Source organism: Cordyceps fumosorosea (assembly GCF_001636725.1).
Source record: "Cordyceps fumosorosea ARSEF 2679 chromosome Unknown scaffold_20, whole genome shotgun sequence".
In the NCBI taxonomy this organism is placed as follows: Eukaryota; Fungi; Ascomycota; class Sordariomycetes; order Hypocreales; family Cordycipitaceae; genus Cordyceps; species Cordyceps fumosorosea.
The window spans coordinates 39,565-64,065 of record NW_017387320.1 but is presented as its reverse complement, the minus strand read 5'-3'; the positions used below and the strand labels follow the sequence as shown (position 1 = coordinate 64,065).

Genomic DNA, 24,501 nt, shown 5'->3' with positions numbered 1-24,501 from the left:
CCAGTGCCTGCACTTCTATCAACCTCGATTTTAAAATGTCCATCATCCATCGTCAATCAGCACATATTTCTTATGCGTCATATGCTCGGCTTCTTGCCTCTGCTTTCGTTCATCATCTCTACTACTGCTGGCTGCCACCGCGGCAATTTGAGAACCTTTTGCTTTCATTTTCTCCTAACTCTTGACCCTGTCGCACGAGCTCGTCTCCGTCGAGTATGTCTCGTTCGGTTCACCAGGCAAATCATTCGAGATATAGTCACCTTCGCCGCATTCCCGCCTGGCATCATCAAAACTCGTTCAAGTTCTACACACCATCAACATCTGCTCGCATGGAGAAGAAGATGAACGAGGAACGCAAGGGTCAGTGGCACTGGTCTGGATTCTACGAAGAGAGTGGCCCGATAGCTCCATCTTTTGCCGAGACCTGCTTTTGCCCCTGTAACGTATACAGTCGGAGTTGGGCACGCCTGAAGGCTGCATTCGCAGGCGAAGATGCCCAGCGAGACCCAAACCTTGACACTCTCAATATCGACTGCTGTGAGATGTTGGTTTGCTTTCCGGGTAAGTCTAGCATAATAACATGTGAGATCTTGGCTAAATTCTCAAGTTTACTCTATCTTCATCTATCGATTGCAAGCCAGCGTTCGCTCGTTCTACGGCATCAAAGGCGATGAAGCTGCCGACTGCCTAGACGCATGCTTCTGCCCCTGCCAAACGCTTCAGCGGAACGAGTACGAGATCATGATTCGAGAAAAGCATCATCGGCGATGCAAATTTCCAGGTGACAACTCTGCCCAGATCTCATCCTATCTGAGCCATGGCTCAATGGTGTACTCTGCATCTCACACTGGTACCCCATCAACGAGCAATCAGCACCAAGAAAAGTCTGGCGAAGAACCTAAAAGCGCAGTTCCAGCCATCATAATTGATACGGCTGTAGATTCTATGCCGCGGTAGGTGCCATTCCACCTTATTTCCACCTAGATTTCTACTCACGCTCCAAAAGCCACCCGATCGAGGGAAACATACCCATCATCAACATCACCTCTCCTCAAGTTGTCATTGAAACAAAATCTCCGTCACACTCTGTGGTTTGTGTTGCGGACCCGCAAGTTGCATCGGGCGTCATTATTCAACCAGAGCATGGTCTCGAGGACGACCCAACAACTGTCGTTGTGCGGGGAAAGTTCAAGGAGCATTTGCTTAATCAGGACGCTGCCACCGATACGGCATTGCCACCGAAAGCTAAAGAGCACCGCATAAAAGAAGACATAAGCCAAAAACAACCAAAGCCAAGTGCTGAGCATAGCATTGTTGAGTGTATTGATGGGACCGCTTCGCCGCCTCTAGGTTCCGCTCAGGCTAAGTCGACCTTGTTGTCCGTGAAAGAGGCCTCTGAGCATAGAAGCATCGAAATTGAATCATTCGCAACCGACAAAAAGGCGGCCAAGCCGCCTTCTGCGACGACAAGTTCACATTTGCCAGCTGCTGTTCGCCATGATAAAACGCCGAGAAGAGCTGTGAGATAGCTGCGTGACAATACGCTGACCAAGTAGATAGAATAGACCTGTATTATTGAAAATAGAGAATAGAAATACATATTATATTAAACCGAAAGGATAGGCCAACAATGATGTAAATGAGACTTAAACGAAGACCGTATTACGCCTACTACAGGAAGTCTTCCATGTCGCGGGCATGTGAGTATAGTGATACCCTATACTATGCTGGTAAAAAACATATTGATAAAATATATCTTGGCTAAATGTTATTGCCAGGAACATATAGGACGTGAAATCGGCACCACTTGAGCCGAGCTCTGGGAGCCAGTGTCAAGCATCGGAATTACGATGGTAGGAGCTGAAGTTAAAGTCCAAGCTTAAGCTCCGGGCTAAGGGGACGATAGCTGCAGTACCTGGATAAGAAATGAGATATCACAGCTCACTAGCAAAATGTCGTAAATTCACATCTACCTAACCTTATGATCGACCTCTTATGATGTCCAGGCCGCGCAGCGACAGCATGAAGGACCAGTTACCTTTTACCAGTTACGGAAGCCTCAGACTTACTACTCCGTAGCGCTTCTCACTTTATTAGAAGAGACAAAACTACGAAAATACTGGGTTTGCGGCGAGTATTGTGAGGTGGCTCAGCGCAAGGCTGGCCTGTTTCCAAGACAACGACTGGAATGCAGTCATACTGACAGAAACAGAAGAGGCGAGGAGCTGTTGCTGACCTTTGCCACGGGGGATTCCTAGCTCAGAGAAAGGCTTTGTGTTAGCTAGATGTCCGTGGCTTGAGGCCCTTTTGCCACGGACCCTGTGGGAGAGAATCGACGGAGGGGGGGATGTTTGGGTGGCCGACTGGCCAGCGAGAAGGGCAGGCGACAAAACTGTCATACAAAGATTGCTACTCACTAGAAAGTGAGGAGGCTGGGAGGGAAAGGTCACAGGAGCACATGTTCCCTGCATGCACTGTAGCTAGAGGAAGGATTGGATACGGGGCGTTCCTCGTGGGCGCATCTCTAACAAGTAACGACTGACCCTAAAGAGCCGGTTGCATTTACGCGTTTTTTCTCCTGGGACAGCAGGACGCGACGAGGAGGCGAGTGTAATAGCCTGAGGAATAAGAGGAAAGGGTTTTCTTGGCTGGGCCTCTTGAAACTTGTGCGCACCGAGGGGAAGGAGGAGGGAGGTCGCGATATCTGGCCGGGTGGGGGCAGAGGAGGGCAAGGACGATGGCCGTTGCATGACGGACGGACATGAGCGGGGTTCTTTTTAGCTGCGCAGTTGCAGGCTACCGCATAGGCTTGCTACTAATGTTTCGTAGATGGCGAAAACGGTGCATTTTGATGAGGTCTGGCGCTGCTGCTGCTGCCGGGGCGGGGTGTTTCGCTGCCAAGTTGGCCATGTAAGTCGGGCAGGTTTTAGTAGCTTACGCTGGCTTGCTGGTGGGCAGTGGCCGTGGGGTGAGGTGTCCTGGTAGGGGCGTTACACGGGCGGTGAGAGACCGATTTTATTGGACCATGGCCGTGTGAATGGCGATAGTTTCTGCAAATAGTCGTCGTCGACAGGAGGGAATAAATTGGTCGAGAGCAAGGACGCGTTGGGATCCGAATTCAGCAATGGTGACACTAGGGGGAGGGAGGCTGCACAGGGACGAAGAAAAAAGGGCTGCTTGGCTTTCGGTACGAGTGAAGCAAGCTGCAAACCGGTGCAGATTTTCCAAGTTTACGAAGCCGGTCTTTTCTTTTCTTTCTACGTATAGGCTAGTGATGATGACGAGGGGTTGGGAACAAGAGGCTGTCGTCTGTCGACTTTTGGTCGATAAAGCTGCCACGGCGTGGAATGCGGCAGGACGATGCGTGATGTGTGATGTGACGTACAGTGCGAAGTGGATCGCCTCCCCGCGTAATAAAGAGACGGGATAATAATCTTGATTGGATGAGGGGCGATGACTAGGGAGGAGAGACATTGGCCGCGAGGGGCTTAAACTCTTGAGACAAGGAAAAGGTGGTCGTTTCCGCGAGCGGAGCATGAGAGCGAATACTTGTTGCAGCGATGAGGTCAAGCGATGCGAGATGAACCGTTTTCTCGAGGAAGGCGCAGTTTCGAGTAACCGCTGTGGCTCCTGAGTTCCTGTTTGCTTGCTCGATGCCGTGGAACGTGGAGATGCCCTGGGAGGGCGAGGGGGGAGGGCGGCGCTCGCCCCATGTCGGTGCTATTCTGGCTGTGCAGCAAGATGAGCTCGGAGAGCGTGTAGACGAGGAGTAATTGGTTGGAGGAGCGGAGGAGTACGGAATATTAGCTGCATCAAGTTTCTACCTATGATCGATGAGCCTGTGGTTGCAGCTGGGCGCTTGGGAAGAAAAAACGGAACGTGCATCATGTCGTGTTGGATTCGCGTTTTTTTGCTTTTTTATGAATTATGCAGGGGGTTTGTGGCTTAGTTTTGTGCACAAGTCCACAGCATATACGAGACCGCAAGAAGCGAGAGAGGGGAGGACAAAAGTGAATCAGCGGTGATTGTTCTTCGATGATGAGGCGAATTGTTGCTGGGGGATGTGGTGTAATAGATAATAATAAGTTGTACGGGTTGGCAAACTGGGTGGATTACTTACTGATGAATGGCGAGAGAGGACTTACTGTAGTATCCTGGTGAATAAGTGCAATGGATGACGCACTCAATGCACAAGATGTTCTGCGCAAAGAATACGAAGCTGCACAAAGACAGGTGATGAAGCGAAGATAAGGGTAATGATGAGCAGTTAGTTCAACGGGCGTCGAAGGACTTGCATAGGTAAATGAAGGGCAAAGGACGTGCATTAATTACAATTTAGTAGGTAAAAACGCGCCTGGCCAGCAAGGGAGCGCGACGGGCAAAGTGGGCAGCTTGCTTCCCCACCCACACCAGGCTTTCCAGCTTGCCAGCTCACTGTCCGTCCGCCCCCCACGGGCCAGCAAACAGACAAACTATTCAATCTAATCTCGTAGCATGTCTGCGTATCCGTTTGTTAACCACCAGAGAGTTTGTTACCCTCGTTCTCGTCACCTACAGTTCTACCTCAGTCTTCTTTTCCCATCTTGCCGGACTGTAGAAACTGCCTCCTAACTCGAAAAGCCTACCTGCCTGGGCCTTGCACCGCCTCGCTCGCTGGCTGCCTATCCTGCGACCTGTTGCAGGCGGCCCACCCACTGTAATCCAACGCTCTAGCACTGCGTTTTAGCGTGTCCCTCCCCAAAAGGCCGTGGCACGCCAGCATCGGGCTAGCGCCGTTCCACCGTTGCGGCGCGTCCTACGCCTTGTACTGCCTCCGTCCCCACGCTACACTTAAGCCCCCGTTTCGCCCGTCCCCCTCCGTCTCTCGATCTCTCGCCTCTTGCTTCCTCCTCTCGCTTCTTCACGCATGGTCCGACGACCCTGATTCTGTGGCGAAATAACGACTTTGGACGGCCAAGGATGAGAGAGACTGTGCAACCTCAATCGAATATATAAATCGACGGATTTCCCGCCCCAAAGTCGACGAATTGCTTCGAACCACAAATTACACAACACGCATAGAATAGCTATCCACAACAAAGCTCCAAAGCTCCAAAGCTCCAAAGCTCCAAAGCTCCAAAGCTCCAAAGCTCCGAAGTTTCAAAGCTTCAACAATAGCTGCTCCCTTGCTCTCTTCCTAAGAGCTTTTGGGACATCTTCAACTTTTTTAAAGCTTAGCTTCTCGCTTTCGCTTTTCACTCTTCCCTTTTCCCTCCATTTGGAGTCCCTCTTCTTTTCTTTTTTGTTCTCTTTTTTTTTTCAATTTACAAAAAAAAATATATATATACAGCGAAATGGCCGCCATCGCCAGACAGCCTTTTGCCCCTCTCGATGGTGCTCGCCTGCTGAGTCTTGCCAGCTCCAAGAACTGCCAGAATGGTACGTGTGGCTGGCCCCCTCAATCCAAACCCCCCAAGCGCTCCGGCGCACCAACTTGTGACAATGTTCACAAAAACTTGTGAGAAAGTTCACAAAAGCTTGTGACAAAGATCACAAAGCTCCATTCGTGGAGAAAACCTGCACTGTAGAAGTATCTCTTATTCGAACCTGAGCTGACACGTACCAAAGCAGTTTCCTCCTCCGTCGGCAAGCGCAAGGCCGACTTGCTCGAGAAAAGCGACTGGGAAAACGTCACCCCAGTCGTTTTTGTCAAGCGCGCCAAGGGCGCCTCCTCTTCGGGGAGCATTGCGAAGCCTTCGGGCTTCGCATTCGATGCACACTTCTCGTCGGCCGCATTGCCCGACGTTCTGTCCACGTCGAGACCTGCCAAGGTCTCCAACCCCCGCCAAACGCTGCAGCCGAAATCGCAGCTGGCGAGGCTCCGCGGCAGCACCGCTGCCCCCAAGCCGGCCCTCGTGGCCAACCCTCCGGCGGGCCGATCGCCCGCTGGAAAGCGCGGCGGGCTGCTCTCCAGCAGCCGCCGCCAACACCCCGCCGCCAGCGGTCCTCTGGCCGCTCGCCTGGACCGCCTGGTCAACTCTGCTGCTGGTTCCGCCAAGTCGGCAAAGCCCTGGACCGTCGATGGTGCCCTGAAGAGCACCATCAAGCCGGCCCCCCGCCACGGCAAGAACAAGAGCCGTCTCAGCCGTGGCTCCAACAACATCGGCTCCAAGGCAGCATCGTGGTTCTTTGAGATCCACGAGGACTCCCCGGAGCAGGAAATGACCAACCTGCTCCAGCACAGCACCTGCGTGCTCGACATCTCCTCAGATGAGGAGACGGGAGCCAAGGCAGAGCGCGACCGTGAAGCCGGTTGCGACAAAGAGAACGTGGCGCCAGCCGGGCACATCGCCGCCCAGGCGCCCCCATCCAGCCCCCCCAGCGCGACCGGGCTCGAGGAGCGCAGCCCGCTAGGCGAGCTCAACCCTCGGGACTTCTACGCGGAGGGTTGCGACGAGATCTCTGTCTTCCTCATCGACGAGGACGAGGAGACAGAGGTCGAAGACAACGACTCGGCCCTAGCGGGCTTCCAGTTTGCGCCGAAACTCGGCGAGACGGCTCTCGAAACAGTGTTCGAGAGCCTAGACGAGCTGGTGGAGAAGCCCGCTGAGGGCACCACCAAAAAGGCTGCCGCAGTCCTCGCGCCCATCGAGGGCGCAGAGGAGAGCTTCGAGCTCTGGGAAAGCGGCAGCGCAAAGGATGAGGCATGAGGCCTCCGTCGAAAAGTGTGTGAACGTCTTTTTTGGTCGCCGTAGTGCTTGGACTGCCTCGTGTCTTGAAGGTATGAGCTGTCTTTGCACCACGGGCGACTAAACGCACATTGCAGCGGAGCCTGGATGCCAAGTTGCGCTGCAACAATCGCAGTGCTTGAGCCCAACTACCAAGGACTCCAAGGATTAGGTGGGAAAGGCCGGCCCTAGGAACGTCCAGTTTGTCGCTGTAGTGCTCGCTTGCATCATGTCTTTTGAGACATGTACTCGCTTGCACCACGGGAGTCAATAGACATTCTGAACGGGGATGGCCCGAACACCTAGGCGGCAAGCCGCCCTACGGGGATGCCATTTGTTACTGTAGTGCTTGCCTGCATCGTGTCTTTTGACATATTCTTGCTTGCACCACAGAAAAGCAATGGACATTCTGAACGGGGGTACTTGAACGCCGACTCCCACTACATTCTGTTTCCTATGGGCATCGAAGCACCCGTCGCCTGTCCCAAGTCTTGAGGTCTTGGGTAGGCAGTGCTGAGATGACCAGTTCAGTGCGCCAGAAACCGACAACCGGTGAAGGGCTTGAAGCTCTTTTGCTGGCTTGGTTCTTCCTGGCAGCAGCACTGAACACAGGAGCAAGAAAAAAAAAATAGGCAGCGCCGCACTGGAATCAAGCCAAGATCGGGCTTCTCAGCGGCCAAAGGCTACCATCCCGACCACGCGCAACGGCACAAGCAGGTGATAAAAAGGTAGGGTACTAACTTTAGGGAAAAGGGAAGGTAAGGTACTGACTCTAGGTAAAGAGGTAAGGTACCAAAACGCGAAGTCTACCCGCACTCACCTGCACTCGCCGACGCGCGGACGGAGATGGGGCTGGAGGCCGCTTGGGAGAGACCCCGACAGGGCTTGGGAGCGAGCGTGCATGAAGAATGGAGATGACTGCACGAGGAATTGAGATCTTTGTATGGGAAGCATGGTGTTTTGTTGGGAATCCTTTTGTACTGGCAAAGACATTGATACTTGCCAGGGCGTTATTATATGGGATAGCATGCCTTGTCTCGGATACCAGCTTCGCTTAATAATTGAATGTCTTTCTACACCTCTTGGTTCGAACCGTAACATGGTGATCATGTAGCAGTACCTTTGCAGCACCTTTGTAAGCTTATTCTTGAGCCAGGAGTTCGAACATGGTGGTCGCTCTCTACTTGATAGTAAGACACGGCGCCCAACAACAAGCAATTTACGCGTGTGGCCCCGCTCCACTTTACACGTCCCGTTCTGTCTTGCACAGCTTAGACGGGGTCTCTGCACGTAGAATTCTTCAACCGAACTTGTAATAATTCACAATACGTCCGCAGAGCCTCCAGCACGGTCTTGTTTCTCTCAAGTCCTCGCAGCAGCTGAGTTCTTTTTTTTTCTTTTACGATAGGCAGACAAAATGTCAGTTGCTGAAGAAAAGGCCACAACCGCGAAGCCGGAGCGGGGCGCGTTCATCGTCCTCGAGGGCCTGGACCGCAGCGGCAAGACGACGCAGGTGAAGCTCCTGGAGCAGCGGCTCTTGGAGCAGAGGAAGTCGGTCAAGCTGATGAGATTTCCGGGTTCGTCCTCCCAGCCCCTTCCTTGGCGAAGATTCGCGCTACACTCAACGCGGCTCTCATCGCGCGCCTCTGGTTGTAGAAGCTTACGGAACGGTTTGGACTGAACGTTGAAAAACAACATGCAGATCGCACGACGCCGATTGGCAAAACGATCGATTCTTACCTGAAGAGCGCGGTACGCATGGACGACCACGCGATTCACCTCCTCTTCAGCGCCAACCGCTGGGAGGCCGCGTACGTATCGATCTTTGCGCCTCCACCCCCTCCCCCAAAATGCACCCGTAGACTACTAATGCACACGACGCAGAGAAACGATAAACGAGCTCCTCGACGCGGGCACGACCGTCGTGTGCGACCGGTACGCGCACTCGGGCATGGTCTACTCGGCGGCGAAGCGCTCGCCGGCGCTGCGGCTGGGGTGGGCGCGCGCGCCGGATGCGGGCTTGCCGCGGCCGGACCGCGTCGTGTTCCTGGACCTGGACGAGGAGGCGGCACGGGCGCGCGGCGGCTGGGGCGAGGAGGTGTACGAGAAAGCGGCGATGCAGCGCGAGGTGCGGCGGCTGTTTGGCGCGCTGGCTGGGAAGGCGGGGGAGGAGGAGGGGGAGGTGTGGAAGGAGCAGGGGCTGACGGGGGGGGAGGAGTGGTTGAGGGAGAAGGGGGACCTGGTGCTGGTGGACGCGGGGGGGACGGTGGAGGAGGTCGCGGAGAAGGTCTGGCGCGTGGTGGAAGATGTGAAGGGGCAGAGGAGGGTGTTGTTGTGAGAAGTGGCGAGGATCGGGGGAGGAGGGGGAAGTGAGGGAAGGGTACGGGATAGTGTGAGGGCACGATGGTGATGAGGGATGAAAAAACGCACCTGTATATAGACGATATGATGAATTAGAGCATGGGACATAAATATTGAATTTTCATTGCATGTACGAAGAGCGCAGGAGATGCGGTGTGTCGGTTGGAGCCAAGGAGCAAAAGGTTATAATCTACTCTAGCACGACTGGGTGTCGATCAGGAAACTCGGAGTGGTCTAGTTGGTTCATGGCGTCCGACTGTAATTGAAAAACATTGTCATCGGAATGTCGGCGGTTCGACTCCGTCCTCTGAGAACTGGTCCTTGCTTTTTTTTTTCGTCCTCGGTATCCCGCTCTTTCGGATGTAGGTGAATGAATTAGGGTGCATGGTTGTGCGCGTGACCGTTACTTTTTGCGGCGTAGCGGCCATGTTCGCCTCTTCACCGTTGGGGGCTTCTGCGATCAAGGTGGCGAGAAAGCCATCCATCGTTCCTGTTGCGTGCACCTAACGCGAAATGGGACTACTGTGAGGAAAAGGGGCGAGGTGTCTAGAATTTTTGCCTCACAGCGAAAAGTGCTCGGAAAGCCTGGGAAAAAAGGATGATGATATTAACGCCAACGCTGCTGATGAGACATGCATGGCCGTTTGAGAAGAACCGCCACGGCCGTTGTTTTGTAACGTGTGGGATAATGAACCCAAAAAATGAAAACCCCTGGAAAAAAAAAACATCAAGTCCATCTTTTTGAAGTCTCAACAGACCCAGCCCTGCCCTCACCGCGTTCTCCAGAGATGACGGGCCTGCCAGGCAACCGCGGCGGTAGTGGCGAGGATGCCTGTCCACGTCAGCGCGGCGGTGGTGAGGATGCGCCGCGTGACGGCGTCGGCCTCGGCGGCGTCGTTGGCGCGCGGGAACGGCTCGTCGGGCACGGGCACGCCCAGGAAGTCGGCGAGCGGGCTCCAGCCCTCGCTGAGGTCCATCTCGAGGAAGCGGTCCGGGGGCACGTTGCGGCGGACCCAGTCGTTGTGCTTGTCGAGCATGTCTGCCATGATGTTAGAACGATGATTCATCTTCCCAACGCGCGGAAGACGGTTACCTGGGGTAAACTCTATCCCGATTCTCTTTTCTTCTCTGTGTCTCTGTCAGCTTACTCTAGCGTGGATCGTGGGCGATGTCTTTTTAGCTGCAAGGTGGTGAAGACGAACCTTCTTCCAGCCCACTGCAGATAGTGCGGCAGCCAGCGCCAGCCCGGGCACGGCCAGAGAAGCACCTCGAGGAGGCGCATGGGCGGCGCGGAGACGCTGCGCATGATGGGCGCCATGCTGCGGTACCAGCGGGCGCGGTCGCGCGTGACGAGGACGACGCGGGCGTCCGGGTAGAGCGCGAGCAGCTCCGGCAGGAGCAGGTAGGCGGGGGCGTCGGCGATGGCGGCGTAGCCGGCGGTGATGCGGCGCAGGCGGGCGCGCATCTCCGGGGCGTCGCCGTCGGCGTCGATCATGCGGCACCACTCGCGCATGAAGGCTGGCAGCAGTCAGTCAGTCGGGAAGCACTCTCGGCGGGCTCTGCTTTTGAGCAAAGGTGAAAGGGTCACTAGGTGGCCGTACCATCCTCGCGTTGAAAGATTTGGTTGCCGCCGTGGAAGACGGGCCCGTCGAGGAGCCGCTCGAGGGCGATGGAGATGGACGTGGTGCCGGTGCGGGAGTAGCCGGCGGCGATGACCTGGATGCTGCGGGACTTGTCCCGGGGGACTGACGGGACGCCGCCCATGTCTGCGATGTTGTGTGTAGATGCTCGAGATTATCTGTCTAGAGACGATGTTACAAGTGCCAAAGGATGGTGGTCTCGCGATGGTTTTCGAGCCCACGAGACTGTTGCCTGCAAGCCTGTGTACGTCTCAATGAGATGGCTGTCATCAAGCAACGTGTGGTATCGATGAAACGTTGAAGGAACAAGGCGTTTGGACATTTGACAAACGAAAAACACTCGGTCCTTTTTGTTTCTCTTGGACCCTGGCTCATTTTTTAGTGTTGGCGGGATCCCACGTCATTCGCAGGACCCAGTTTCTCGGGGTCATGATTTGTCTTGAATGCCCCCGCGGAACTGGGCTGTTGACCTAGCCAATAACGGTTGCTGAGCTATAATAACTCGCATCCGAAGCTGCACGGATTTCATGTGCCAAGCGCTTCCTTTGTACCAAAGAATCTGGGTAGGCAGGAGGCTGAGGATTGTCTCAGTTACAGAGTATCTGCGCCGCGACAGGGCTGTCGGCAGTCAGTCGAATGAGGCGTCCAGCTTGCAGGGATAGGGATGCGCGGCGATGGGGTTGGTTTGGGTTGCTTCTTCTGGAATGTAGCACCGCGGCCCTCGAAACCGCTGGTTTTCATTCTTCGCAATTCTAGAGTCAATGCTCAAATAAATAATCAAGACCTACGCCCGTCGCTAGACTATTTTAGCCTGCGGCCGTTTACTGGAGACAGGTTAAAGGTAGCTTATTTTGACTAATCCGTAGATGTCACAAACAAGGACCCAAGCTTTCCAAAGCGCGGCCTGTTGATGTCAGTGCGAATCACGACATTTCTATGGCCAATTGGAAAATGTACGGCTCGAACTAAAACACAACATCACGGCCCAGCTCGACGTGACTGCTTCCGGACCAATCTCTTCGGCTGACCCTGAATTACCGGGGTATCGGAGTCCACTGTGCGGCTGACTGTCAACTGAGGGGATCGGAGCCGAGACAGACCTTCTTAGTTGGACAGAATATTCCGCATCACCTTCATCGATGCTCCACTGAGCTCATCTCACACTCATCAGCATAATCGTCCATTTTTTTCTTTTTTTGGTCTGTCGTCTATCTGTCCCTGTGCCTTTTCTAATCCGCCTGCATCCGTGCATTGTCCTCATACGCCGCTCCGCTTACTCCCACACCCCGACACCCCTGCTCAGCGAGCTCCATATAGCCCGAGACCCCGGTGATGTCCCGAGACTCCAGGGACCTTTCCCGAGCATTGCATTCGCCGCCCGCTCTAATCAAAGACAACGGTCTTGGACCCGTTGAGAAACACGCGCCGGTCCGCGTACCACTTGACCGCCGCCGCCAGCACCTGGCTCTCCATGTTGGACCCTTCCTCGGTCAGCTGCTTGGGGCCCATGACGTGGTCGACGCGGGTGACGCGCTGCTCGATGATGGGGCCCTCGTCGAGGTCCGCCGTGACGAAGTGCGCCGTCGCGCCGATAATCTTGACGCCGCGCTCGTACGCCTGGTGGTACGGCCGCGCGCCCTTGAAGCTCGGCAGGAACGAGTGGTGGATGTTGATGATGCGCCCGCTCATGGCCGCGCACAGCGTCGGCGACAGCACCTGCATGTACCGCGCGAGCACGATGAGCTCGATTTCGTGCTGTAGCACGAGCTCGAGCACGCGCGCCTCCTGCTGCGCCTTGGTGTCCTTGGTCACGGGGAGGTGCAGGAACGGCACGTCGTAGCTCTTGGCGAGCGCGGCGAACTCGGGGTGGTTGGAGACGATGAGGGGGACCTAGGGGTCTCTGTCAGCGGGGCCTGCCTTTTTCTTTCCTTTTTAACCTGAATTAGGCTTACCTCGATTTGCAACTGGCCAGTCTTCATGCGGAAGAGGAGGTCGTTGAGGCAGTGGCCGATCTTGGACACCATGAGCAGCACGCGAGTCTTGCGAGCCGCCGGCCGTACGTCGAGCTCCATCGAGTACTCGGCGGCGAGCGCGGCGAACGCGGGCTCGAGGTGCGACGTCGAGGAGGCGTCGATGCCCTCGGCAGCCGGCGCGGGGCCAAAGTGCACGCGCATGAAGAAGCGCTCCGAGATGGGGTCGCTGAACTGCTGCAGGTCCAGGATGTTGTGCCCGCGCGAGGCGAAGACGCCGGTAACGGCGTGGACGATGCCGGGCCGGTCAGGGCAGGACAGCGTGAGGACGTGGTCGTTGGCGGCCATTGCGTTGTCGTATTGAGGGATTTGTTGTTGAGTGAGTTTATTGTCCTGAATTTTCACCTTGAAGGGGGTTAGGAAACGAGAGGGAAAAAGCAGCAAGAGTGCAAGAGCTTGGTAGGTCAACAACGGTGGTATATTAATGAGCGTTGAGCCTCGAAGCTAGCAAATCTGCGGAGAAATGTGTGACACAAAGCACGTTTTTGTCCAAGTAATGGCCTACGAAGGGGAAAGAAAGAATAGAAAGAAGAATGGGACGCGATCGATTGCAACAGAGGAACGAGGAGGGGTTGAGGGTGATATAGGTTGCAAGTTTTGCATGACTCTTTTGTCTTCCGGGAGCGGACGACTCGTCTTTTATAAGTTAAAACGTCTTTCTTTTTTTTTGTGCTCCACATCCGGGTTTGGAAGCCCCCGGTAGCGGCTTTCGGGGACAGCTCGGCGTTTCTACCAGGAAGCCATTTTGATCACAGCTTCTTGGAGTGATCAAGGGATGAACAGTGGTCACGGATCTAGGGACGGATCTAGGATTTATTAGCATTCATCGTGACAAGACGTTGCAGCGGCCGCTGTCAACGGCTGCAGCGTTCTGATTATTGATAGGCAAGACTTTACTCTGGATGTGACGCCAGGTACCCGGCCGGAACTAGCCACAAAGCCGTAGCCTGAATGGAAATATGGCATTTTGATTCTCAATATCAAAGCTCTTAGATAATTACTGTCCTAGGGGGCATAGTCTGCGGGGGAAAAGGCTATAATCATTACATTGCAGCCGACAGAAACGGTGTGCTTAAGTAATCACATTGACCATTCACAAACTGTGGCAGAGAACTGCTTGAGCAGTTGAGCATGTATGTATATCTTGTATACATTTCTCTTGACTTGAATAGATAATCATGGAATTTTAGCAAGAAGGCTTCAAGCGGTTTAGACTTTCGCAGACAAAAAAGGTACTTGCCGCTAGTTAATGCCCAGTGCATTCTGTGATTGATGCAAGTGCTATGTAATAAGGAGCTTGGGTGGCGCCACCCAGATGAGGCTTGCGCAGGCCCACCCCACGAGCCCTGACCTGCGCTGAAGCCCTGTTGCTCAGCGTGCATCCACCGCTGTGGCCCGTTGGCCCTCCTCTCAGACACCCAACCCACCACATCGCATCGCCAAACCCGCCGTGGCTTCCGCCTCCCCCGCACACCCCTTTCTCAACGCCCGTTAACCAACTATCGTGACCCATCCCGCAACAGTTCATTGTTGTCGACTCTGGGAAACCAGCCACTGGGCGCTGGGTCTCCCTGCCTCCCACCAGCCCACCGGTCTCGTCCCTCCACAAATCCACAATGGCCTCCCCTCTAGCCATTATCATGGGTTACCATGATCACAGCGACGGCTACCTGTCCGGGGACGACAACGCCAACAACGCCTCAGCCGTCCGCCAAGGCTCGCCCGCCCGCGAGCTTCCCGTCGCCGCCTCCGACAGCACCTGGGGTGCCGGCCACGCCGTTCTGCGTCCCCATACCCAGATCCATCGCCGTTGCGGCGCCTGCCAGATGCCCTTTCACCAATACGACCGCATGCTAGCAAGTAAGTCTATACAAGCCAAATAAAAGCTCCCACACTACTTCAAGTGTATGCTTACATGTCGGAAACAAAGTCACGAGGCGAGGCGGCCGTCTTCAAATCTATGATGCCCAAACCGCCACCGCCCGCCCCTTCGCAAAGCAGTGGTACAAGGTCCAGGCCACCTTTTGCAAGCTCCTCGGCTGCACCACCTGCCAGAACAGCGATGAGAGCGCTACCGTCCACGTCGACTGCTTCAAGCTCTTCGTCCGCGAGTGCGCGGCCCCGGACAAGATCCACCGCCTCTGGCTGGCCTCGGTCGTCATGGATCCCTGGCTGCAATGCCAGGACACCGGCCTGCCGTACAGCTTTCAAGAGCGCATGTCCAGCCAGGATGCCGCTCGCGCGTGGAACTTGCCTGCGGTCGCGCGGCTACCACTCGAGATTTGCCTGATGATCGTCGCCCAAACGCGCAACACCCTCTCCACTCGGTACATTGCTGTCATGAGCCGCGCCCGAGAGCTCACCCATGCCACGGCACCGAGCCAACCGCCTGTATCCATGGCCCTTACCGATATCAAGTACTGGGGTCGCGGCATGGCTTGGCCGTTGCAGGTCCCGCAAGGAACCGAGGATGACCTTGTCCGTGTCACTATCGACTCGAGCGGTATTCAGCAGATTGAGCGCCTTGATAAAATCAGAGAGCCTATGCACTCCACCTACCTCCGCAAGCTCTTTGTAGTCGAAGAATCACACAAGTTCACATCGGTCAAGGCGTCGTTAGTTGTAAGTCAAGCTTGGTCATCCTAACCAACCAAGTTTACTGACTTGAGTAGGGTGGTCACTGTCGTCTGACTATAGCTGACGGAGTGAATCTCGTTTTGTGGGATAATCCCATGCCCTTGAAACTCTATGCTCCATTGCATCTCCCTCCAGATCACGAATTAACTAGGTTTTCCTCAGTCGACACTAGCAGCTGTTTTGGCCTCACATTCTTCTTCCATGTCGGTCACATCGTTGCGGTGCATCCTCATCTAAATACACCCTGGGATAGTGATGCACGGCGGACATTCGAGAGCCTTCCTCTAACACACCAAAAGGCTGTGCTATGGATCTACGTTCCCTTCCCCGAAGGAGAAGAAATGAGAGGTTACTGCTTACGGAATCGCAAAACCAGAGAAGAAGATCAAGCCATCGGTCCTTGTCTTGCCGTATGTATTCGTCCCTGAGGTTACAAACCGGCTGACTGACTCGGGAATTCCAGCTCTATATGAAGCAGCAGGGCATCATTGAGATTGGATACAGACACCCCTTGGCCGATGAGTACACCATCTGTCGCACTAGAAAGAGGCCATTCTTGATCCATAACGTACGTACCGGACACCTGATTCCTCACCCGCAGATGATTCAGCAAGAGCAACTGTCCGGAATTTCCGTTGTTGCCACCTATCCAGGATACCATCAGGATAAAATGTCCCAGCCGGCCGCGCAGGCGCGTCTGGATGGTGTTGTGCGTTTTCCCCGGTACCAGGTTTACTCCACCACCCGCCTAGAAATGGTCCGACTTGCGGAGGTCTACAACGACCCAAAGACGCAATGCTGCAGAGGTATCATGTTTTATTACGACTGTGGCAAGAGACGAGCGGTCGGGGAATGCCGAATTGGCGTTGACAGCGTTAGAGCCTGTGCGTCCCCCACGCACTTGATGTTTGCAGAAAAGGACTACCTGCTTCCGGACTCTCGTACTCGCTATGAAGGGACAGTAATTGAAATGGTGGATGACGTGGATCGAGCCGCGCGTAACCCTTTCATACGCTCCATCTCTGCTGCGTGGAGGTCCGCACCCATGGCCGGGAGGCTCGAGTTTCGATTTGCATTTGGGTCGACAACAATTCGAATCTATAGAGAGTGATTGCAATCACCACGCCTGCTATACTAGCAGCAAGTCTAGTCGTCCTGGCTTCTGGCTCACCCAGTCGGATTTGAGGATCCGGCCCACGCCCTTGCGTACGTATACGTTGCCCTTCTTTTCGATCCAGAGCACGTTGTACGTTTCCATGCCGTTGATAAACGACTCGGAAACGGCTACCAGCTCGCACGAAATCACTGTCTTGGCATCTACGGCATGGCTGCCTAGCTTCTTGCACGGCGTAAGCACGCCCACGCACTCTCCAGATGCACCCACCAGCGGAACACCTGCGTCGCCATAGAACTCCAAGACATTGAACACGGCTCGTTCGGGCCGCGCATGCAGAATATTGTGGTGCGTGATGCCGGTGCCTTGAGGGAAAGAGGGCTCGCCTGCAGGCGCCGGGCCGCCGTCTTCCAGAGTCATGGCTTGGACAAGCTCCTGTAATTCTGCCGCCGTTGGAAACCTTTTCTCGGGCTGCTGCCTCTCCAGCGAGAGCACCGGTAACCACCTCTTCACGTCACCGCGACAGTATTTCCACCGCACGAGAGGTCGGACCCCTTCCTTAGCCGTGGAGAAGTCGGGAAACGCAACATTGCCACTGTACGCAGCCCACGACCACGTTGGAGCCAGCCCGTCCCCGTGGCGGCGGTGCCTTGGCACGCGCTCGTCCACCACGCCCTCATTGTACCATAGCAGAGCTGTATCGAAGAACATGACTGGTAGACAGCACAGGAACCCCCCGAGAAACGTAGTCTGCAGCACAGTGAGGATGCCCGCGAACGCATCCATCGAATCCTCCGGATAGCTGAGCAGTCGTCGGTTGTACTGCCGCACATGGTCCGCATAGTCGCGGAACTTGGGATTCATGTGGAAGGAGAAGCCCTCGGCGACGACGGCGGTGTTGCGGGCGCACTGGGCCTCAACAGCCTTGACGCCCTCGAGCCACACGCTGCAGTGGCACTCCCAGGTGACGTCGCTGTCGTCGAGGATGATGAGCCGCCGCGAAAAGATTTGCTCCTGGAACGTCCACGCGCGCTTGTTCCACACGGAGCGTTGCATCGTGCCCATGTGTCGCTGCACCGCCGCCGCCAGGGAGCCTGGCCGGCGCACATACGACGGCGTGTACGGCGTGCTGCCCCGGGTGCGGCGCATCGGCAGCGTAATGTCTTGGATGCCGCAGAGGCCGTGGTGCGCGGCACCGTTAGCGACAACGATGGTGGCGTAGGCATTGGCGTAGATGCTCCCCATGTGAGCGAGGTGCTCCTGCTTGTGCGCCTCGTCGTCCTGGACGATGCAGAGGGCGTCGACCCAAAGATACGGCTCGTCGAGACGGTCGACAAATTCGATGACGTCCGAGACTGTGCGGGCTAAGCTGTCTAGGCCTGCGATGCTATGTCGCTTCTTCGCCCCGAGCTCCTCACGATCGTCGGCGGCGCCTGGCGGGAACGGAACCAGGGCGCCCTCGTGCTGGAGTGCCTCGACGTTGCTCGTCAGTGTCTGGAACGAGGCGTTCGGACCCCATACGTAGCTGAGCGCGAGGTAACGCTGACCGGGCCGGGCCGGGACCAGACAGCGGCGCTCGACGTCGACGAGCCATTTTGGGTGGTGGGCGAAGATGTCGCGGCTGCGGGCCGAGAGTTGGCAGTGGGCGGTGTGCTCGACGTCGCAGTGGTCGAGCCACTGCCGGATGCCGGCGAATTTGATCCACGGGCCGAGGTAGCGCTCCGGCATGAGCCTATCGCGGAGGTCCTCGAGCTTGTCCTCATAGAGGATGGCCGGGGCCTTGGGCGGGTTGTGCGCACGACGCGCGCTGAGAGCGGGGGGGCGTTAACAATTCAACAGCACCGAGGCAAAGAAACGGCGAGGCAAGCAAAACTCACTCGTCAATGGCGACGCCCTCAGCGACGATCCTGTCCGCCTGCAGCGTGAGCCTCGTGAGGTCGGCGTCGTCAAACACCCACTCGGTGACGACGGTTCGGGCCGTGCCGTCGGCGTCGTCGGTTCTAGTGCGGGCGCGGGACTCAAGGCGGTCGCGGATCTCGTGCAGCCAGGGGTTCGCGAGCGCGAGGATGCGCTCCTGTTCGCACGGGTTGACGGCGGAGCGGACGATCCAGCAGGCTCGGGCGGCGACGCGGCGCACGTTGTCGGCGAGCAGGGCGGCGTAGGCGTGCTCGTCGGCGTGCGGCGTCTCGATGTCGTCGAGCAGCCGGGCCGCGTACTCGGCGAGCTGCCGCAGCGTGGCCTCGCGGTGGACGGTGAGGCCCTTGTCCACGGGTGCGGGTTGCGTGACCATGGCGAGGCTGCTTTGTGGGTTGAGATGGGATATAATTGACAAGTCTTGAGCTTGGGTCGGCTCGCGGCGTTATACACTAGTTATATAGTTTATCTTGAGCCTTGGAGAGATCTGCAGCTCCTCTTCAGCTCTGCCACTTCAGCTCTGCCCGCCAGGCTGAAACAGGCAAGCTTCGCGATAGGGCTGGTCTCAGCAGCAGCGTCTTGGCAAGCTAGCCAAACAGACAGTCTGAATCTGCATACAATGCATTGGTTGCCGTTGGATTCAAGATTTACGATCTCAGTCGGATCTGCCCTCGAAATGGCCCGAGGCTGCAGCTATTGACAAGACAATTTGACGAATGGCTTGCAGCAATCTCTCCACTATGGAGCGGCCGCCCCTCATGCCCCCCAGCCTCTGTGTGGTTCGTCCCCTTTTATTTATTGTGGTTGCCTAGAGCCTTGTTTATACCAGAGTGAGATTTTTCTTCCTTTTTCCTTCTTTTTTTCTTCGTTGCAGAAAAAATTCCCTGTTACTTGTCCCTGCAGCGATGAGAGTCGAAGCCGACAAGCAGCTCAAGCCCGCGGCGGCCAACCGTTCGAGGAAGCTATCTGAATGGGCACAATGGCTGGAAGAACGGCAAATATGTAAGCGGCAACCCAGCGCTGTTAGCCGAAAGACCCCCCGAAACTGACCGACACGCGCCCCCCCAAGCGCTCTCATTCGGCCTCATTGCCGCCTTATTGGCAGCAACCCACGTGTACGCCCCGGAGCCGGCGGTGGCGGACGGCGTCAGCGCCGCAGCCTCCTCCTCGCTTAAAGCCCGGCTCCGCGCGCTTGCGTCGCATAACCCGCGGACGGGCCTGTACGCCGTCGGCCCCGGCGACCTGCTCCTCGTGCTCCTCGTCGTGCTGCTGCTCACCGGCCTGCGCGCCGCCGCCATGAAGCTGGTTCTCTCGCCGCTGGCCGCCCGCTGGGGCGTCGCCCGGCCCGCCGACGCGACGCGGTTCGCCGAGCAGGCGTGGATGCTCCTCTACTACAACATTTTCTGGCCCTTTGGGATGGTGCGTACCTCCTCCCCCTCCGCCCTCTCCCCCGTCTGCCTCTTGCTGACGCGGGTGTAACAGTACTTGTATTGCGGCTCGGGCTACTTCCTCGACATGGAGGCGCTGTGGACGGACTGGCCGCGGCGCGAGATTGCCGGCCCGATGAAGGCGTACACGCTCGCGCAGCTCGCGTTCTGGGCGCAGCAGGTGCTGGTGATTCACCTGGAGCGGCGGCGCAAGGACCACGCGCAGATGCTGGGCCACCACCTCGTCACCGTCGCCCTCATCACGGCTGCGTACGCGTACCACCAGACCAAAGTCGGCAACCTGATCATGGTCCTGATGGACGTCATCGACCTCTTCCTCCCGGTGTGTCCGTCCTCCATCCCACCCCTCTCTGGCCGTCTCGCTAACATGGGATGTTCGCAGCTGGCCAAGTGCCTCAAGTACCTCGGCTTCACCTGGATCTGCGATGTGCTCTTTGGCTTCTTCGTGCTGTCGTGGGTTGGAGCCCGCCACGTGCTCTTCCTGGTCACCTGCTGGAGCGTGTATGCGGACTTGCCGCGGCTCACGCCCGACGCGTGCTTCCGCGGGTCGGCGGGCAGCCTGCGGGCAGCAGAGGCGGAAGGTTGGCGGCGCTTCTGGGAGCCGTTCGCGGACCCGACTGGGCGGGTGTGCTTCGGCAGAGACGTGGGCAACGCGTTCTTGGTGTTGTTGCTGGCTCTGCAGGCGATGATGATGGTGTGGTTCACGTTCATCGTCAGGATCATCGTCAAGATTGTACAGGGTCACAGGGCGGAGGACGTACGCAGCGACTCGGAGGAGGATGAGGATGAGTAGGATGGGAGAGGGGATGAGGAGGTGTCGCAGGAAAGCAAATAGTGATGCATGTCTTGACAGTATCGTTTTGAAGATGAAATGATGACTAAAAGCATCTAATACTTTCACAATTTCGACGAGTCTATTATGATGTTTGGGTCACCCACACTTTTTGCAGACGAAATCTTTCAGTGTTAAAGTTCGACCTCAGTTGGAAACCATTCTTGGCATCCAGCCGCCTCTATTAAGCCCCCGTTAATCCCCATCTACTCTATTTTTCTCGCCATGATCCGAGCACCTCCTAGCTTCCCCCCTTGGAATAACTCATCAATGGTATCGTAAAACGTCATCAGAAACGGCTCAGGCTCCGACGACCGCCTGTACTCGATCGCGCGCGCATGCACGTAGTCCGCCCAAGCGTCCGTCACCTCCTCAAACACCACGTCCCCGAAGCCCGCGCCCTCCAGGTCCGCCACGTACCGCTCGCGGCTCGGCAGGTACGGGCACGACACCACGTCGCGCAGCTTTCGCACCATCTCCGCGTCCAGCTCTTTCCGCGCGAAGAAGTCCTCCACATAGATGCCGCCGTCTCTCCGCAGCAACGACGCCGTCTTGGAGAAGACGGCGGCACGGTCGGGGATGTGCAAGATGCAGAGGAACGATACGACGTGGTCGACGGGCGCGCCGACGGCGGCAGGCGCGAGGGTGGTGAAGTCGGCGTTGAGGGAGCGCGCGTGGGCGGAAAGCCGGTTGCGCGCGGTGATGGTCTCGGCGAGGTCGTGGATGGCGGACTGCAGCTCGATGCCGGTGACGTCGGCGCCGTAGTGGCGATGGAGGAAGCGGCCGGTGGCGCCGAAACCGGCGCCGACGTCAACGACGCGCGCGCCAGGTTGCAGGCGGAGGGCTCGGGCGGCCGCGTGCAGGGCGGTGTCGCCGAGGTAGTGCATGCAGTCGAAGGAGGCTGTGTCGGCGGCATCCCATACCGGCTTGGCATCTAGGGCAGTGAGGCGGGCGCGGGCGCGCTTTAGTCCGTATAGGGCCATGTCGGCAACGTTGAAGTCGGCGGTGGTGATGGTATCGGGAGCCGGCGCCGAAGCGGCTTGGCGGTCGGCGATGCTGATGGCTGCCATGGCTGTGTGGGGAGATAAACAAGCGGAAGAAAGAAGAGTAGGGGAGAGGGAAACTTGGCACGAGGGCAGACCCGACCGGTTTATGTATTTGCGAGAAACAAAGACGCCACGGCGCTGAGGGGTAGACTCAGCTGCGTCGTGCCTGCAACTTGACGCATGCCAGACCCAGCACGGGTAAGTCATAACGACGGCTTGTACCGCAGCCCACCAAGACGGCGGCAAGTGTTTTTCTGGCTGGGCATGTCACCGGCCCCCAATTCTGTACACACGGTGCTGACGTCAAATCCCCGTAGCAAGTAAGCTGCGTCGCCGTAGCCTCACTAATAATAACTGGTTCCCCGGTAGCTCGTCCAGCTGGTATCCATCGTGCCGTCCAGTCCGACCCGCATCGGCGGACGGCCAATCGGAGCGGTGCCGTTTGATGGAGCTGCGATCCAGACACAGCCTGCCCACTTTTTGATTCGCGAGCCGCTGTAGACGGCAGTTACATCCGGCTTAGACAGATCAGCAGGGCTAATGCGGAGTGGCCTGTATCGGAGGACTTGCTTCGCCGCGGTATCCACGAGCGTATCTTGGGGCGGCCCCCCCTCGTGCGCTCCAGCATCTTTGTATCGCGATAGGGGCGAACAAGATTGGCGTAATTTCGGTCTCTTAAATATGGCGAACTATTGCGCTCGACGGATACGAATAGTCACAGGGTTCTCCGACTTGGGCGCCTCGCCGGCTGGAATAGCCCTTCTTAGCCAAGGGCCAACGGTGAGGCGGCCGCTACTAGTGAGCGGACGCTGCGAAATTCCAGAGTCTTGTTCTGACTTCGAAATCGTCTCTCAATTTGCGCTGTTCCTCAGACTCCAGGTGGCACTGGCCTATGGTTCTGGACTCGGGCGGGTTGCTCGAAGCTCGACACTGGCAGTCGAGGGTTGAGATCGGTTGAAACGGTCCAGCTCCATCGATTCTATCCAATATTTTGGCAATTGTTAGTACATACATCATAGTACACGCGACAGACGCATACAGCGACACTCATGACGACTACGTACGCAGCCTTGGTACTCACTCAGGCATGCCAATCATCCTGTCGACTCGTAGCCTGGGACAAACTTTGCACGCTACCAAGAGGGCGACACGCATATCATCGTCGTATGTTACGTTCCACACTGGTAATTGGCGGTGGGGGAGGGGGGCAGGTATAAACGCGTCAAAATTATGAGAGTCGTAGAAGCCCAGTTCTTTGATGCTCGAGAGATGAAGACTGTTTGGTTGAGGAAACAAAAAGGCAGGCGTTTGCAAACCGCGGGCGGGGTCTTATCGTGTAGTGGGTGTAGCGCTGTAGGTCAGTACAGTGCGGTGCCCATACCCTGTACTACTGTGGGAAGACATAAGTGTTGGCGTAATTTAGAAAGATAGATAATCTAGCTTGCTTATTTGCATCACTCAGTCTCCATTCTTTTATTGCTCTTGCATCGCTCTTTTGTACGTCCATTTGTTACGTGGCACTGCATGCTCGCATCCTCGTTCGTTAGTTAGCCACTCATCAGGAACCAGCAGCCTCCAGCGTCACACGTGAGTCCTTTGCACCTATATTCAGGATCCTCGACAGCCGAGCAAAATTGAGTCGGTGTTTTATGCAATTGCACACTGTACCCTCGCTGTGATGTGCGATGTCGCTTGTTGCTCTCACGCATCTCGATAAATGCCGATTCCTCCTCTCTTGCTCGCATCTTCATTTCTCCTTCTCTCTTCTTCTAATTCTCTTTCAGACACAGCAACCAGCTCGCCGTAACCACTCATGCCCTGATCCATTAAAGAGCGAGCCGAGGTATGTAGATGTGCCGCATCGGGACGTCCAGCGGTCTCCCTGTTAACAAGTTCCAGCCTTGCCGCCCTGACGTTGTATACAATGGTAGCTATCATAACAGTACTACAGGAGCACCTGCATAGACTCACCGCTGAGCTGACTCGAGTGAGGGATAAACTTCAGGAAATGGTCGATATCGTGGACGGCCTGGAGCAAAGTTTACTCAGTCTAGTCGCGAGGACTGGCTCCGTGGCGCAAGAGCGTCGGAATATCAAGACCCTGAACCTCTCTGAGGAACTGAAGCAGTATTGCCACCCAGATCCAGCAATTTGAACTGAGAATAGCAGAGCTGCAGATGGAAATTTTGGATCATGAGGCGCAGAAGAAAGAGTACGGGCACGGTGCCGCTCCTTTCCCAGTCGATGGTGCCTACTATAGAAGAGGACGTCGTCAATAAATTGGCAATTGAAGCGCATTGAGTATTTGAATGAGCTTTACAAGTCGCGGGCCTGAGCTTGGAAATAATTGTGACGCTCATCGATGACGGCTACAGGGTAACTCTAGCTTATATCAGTCAGTCTCGACATGCCAACCAGCCGTTCTGCGGGAGCATATGCCGCAAACACCCGGTAAACAAGCTATACTTTGCCTTGATCAAAGAGCTCTAATTCAATATCAATAAACATAGAAAATGAGAAGCCGGGTGCTAGCTCTGGCACAGACGACCAGAACCGGCCATTGCACGTCACATTCTAGCGCCATAGTATGTATACCAGCTTGTCGTACACCGCCTCGCTGTCTTTCCACTGGCTGCCCCCAAGACGGCATGTTACTATCACCCTTGCTTCCTCTGCCATTCCCTCAGCTTCGAATTCGTTGCCTGGTTGGAGTCGTAAGACGACAGAGAGCTTGTACAGCACCCTCGCATAGTCTCCTGCGAGGGCTTCCTT

General features: G+C 56.2%; 8 protein-coding genes across 8 annotated transcripts; 4 read left to right on the top strand and 4 right to left on the bottom strand.

The window, feature by feature from the left end:
- Positions 1-5,333: 5,333 nt before the first annotated feature.
- On the top strand, positions 5,334-6,689 carry ISF_07091 (hypothetical protein; the record flags this gene model as incomplete). Its single annotated transcript, XM_018850695.1, has 2 exons — positions 5,334-5,418; positions 5,611-6,689. 2 exons carry the CDS (start codon positions 5,334-5,336, stop codon positions 6,687-6,689), a joined length of 1,164 nt encoding a protein of 387 aa, XP_018701972.1.
- Positions 6,690-8,124: 1,435 nt separating this feature from the next.
- On the top strand, positions 8,125-9,045 carry ISF_07090 (Thymidylate kinase; the record flags this gene model as incomplete). The annotated part of the gene is made up of 3 exons (XM_018850694.1): positions 8,125-8,284; positions 8,410-8,518; positions 8,592-9,045. 3 exons carry the CDS (start codon positions 8,125-8,127, stop codon positions 9,043-9,045), a joined length of 723 nt encoding a protein of 240 aa, XP_018701971.1.
- Positions 9,046-9,838: 793 nt separating this feature from the next.
- ISF_07089 (hypothetical protein) lies at positions 9,839-10,832 on the bottom strand (the record flags this gene model as incomplete). The annotated part of the gene is made up of 3 exons (XM_018850693.1): positions 9,839-10,196; positions 10,271-10,586; positions 10,670-10,832. 3 exons carry the CDS (start codon positions 10,830-10,832, stop codon positions 9,839-9,841), a joined length of 837 nt encoding a protein of 278 aa, XP_018701970.1.
- Positions 10,833-12,091: 1,259 nt separating this feature from the next.
- ISF_07088 (formyltetrahydrofolate deformylase) lies at positions 12,092-13,026 on the bottom strand (the record flags this gene model as incomplete). Its single annotated transcript, XM_018850692.1, has 2 exons — positions 12,092-12,598; positions 12,661-13,026. The coding sequence occupies 2 exons, from the start codon at positions 13,024-13,026 to the stop codon at positions 12,092-12,094; spliced, it is 873 nt and encodes a 290-aa protein (XP_018701969.1).
- Positions 13,027-14,354: 1,328 nt separating this feature from the next.
- On the top strand, positions 14,355-15,429 carry ISF_07087 (hypothetical protein; the record flags this gene model as incomplete). Its single annotated transcript, XM_018850691.1, has 3 exons — positions 14,355-14,598; positions 14,669-15,353; positions 15,411-15,429. The coding sequence occupies 3 exons, from the start codon at positions 14,355-14,357 to the stop codon at positions 15,427-15,429; spliced, it is 948 nt and encodes a 315-aa protein (XP_018701968.1).
- A 1,075-nt stretch (positions 15,430-16,504) lies between these two features.
- Positions 16,505-18,779, bottom strand: ISF_07086 (Heterokaryon incompatibility; the record flags this gene model as incomplete). Its single annotated transcript, XM_018850690.1, has 2 exons — positions 16,505-18,296; positions 18,367-18,779. The coding sequence occupies 2 exons, from the start codon at positions 18,777-18,779 to the stop codon at positions 16,505-16,507; spliced, it is 2,205 nt and encodes a 734-aa protein (XP_018701967.1).
- A 529-nt stretch (positions 18,780-19,308) lies between these two features.
- On the top strand, positions 19,309-20,644 carry ISF_07085 (TRAM1-like protein & fumonisin; the record flags this gene model as incomplete). Its single annotated transcript, XM_018850689.1, has 4 exons — positions 19,309-19,405; positions 19,473-19,822; positions 19,886-20,173; positions 20,234-20,644. 4 exons carry the CDS (start codon positions 19,309-19,311, stop codon positions 20,642-20,644), a joined length of 1,146 nt encoding a protein of 381 aa, XP_018701966.1.
- A 245-nt stretch (positions 20,645-20,889) lies between these two features.
- On the bottom strand, positions 20,890-21,753 carry ISF_07084 (methyl transferase-like protein; the record flags this gene model as incomplete). The annotated part of the gene is made up of 1 exon (XM_018850688.1): positions 20,890-21,753. One exon carries the CDS (start codon positions 21,751-21,753, stop codon positions 20,890-20,892), a length of 864 nt encoding a protein of 287 aa, XP_018701965.1.
- Between the last annotated feature and the right edge of the window lie 2,748 nt (positions 21,754-24,501).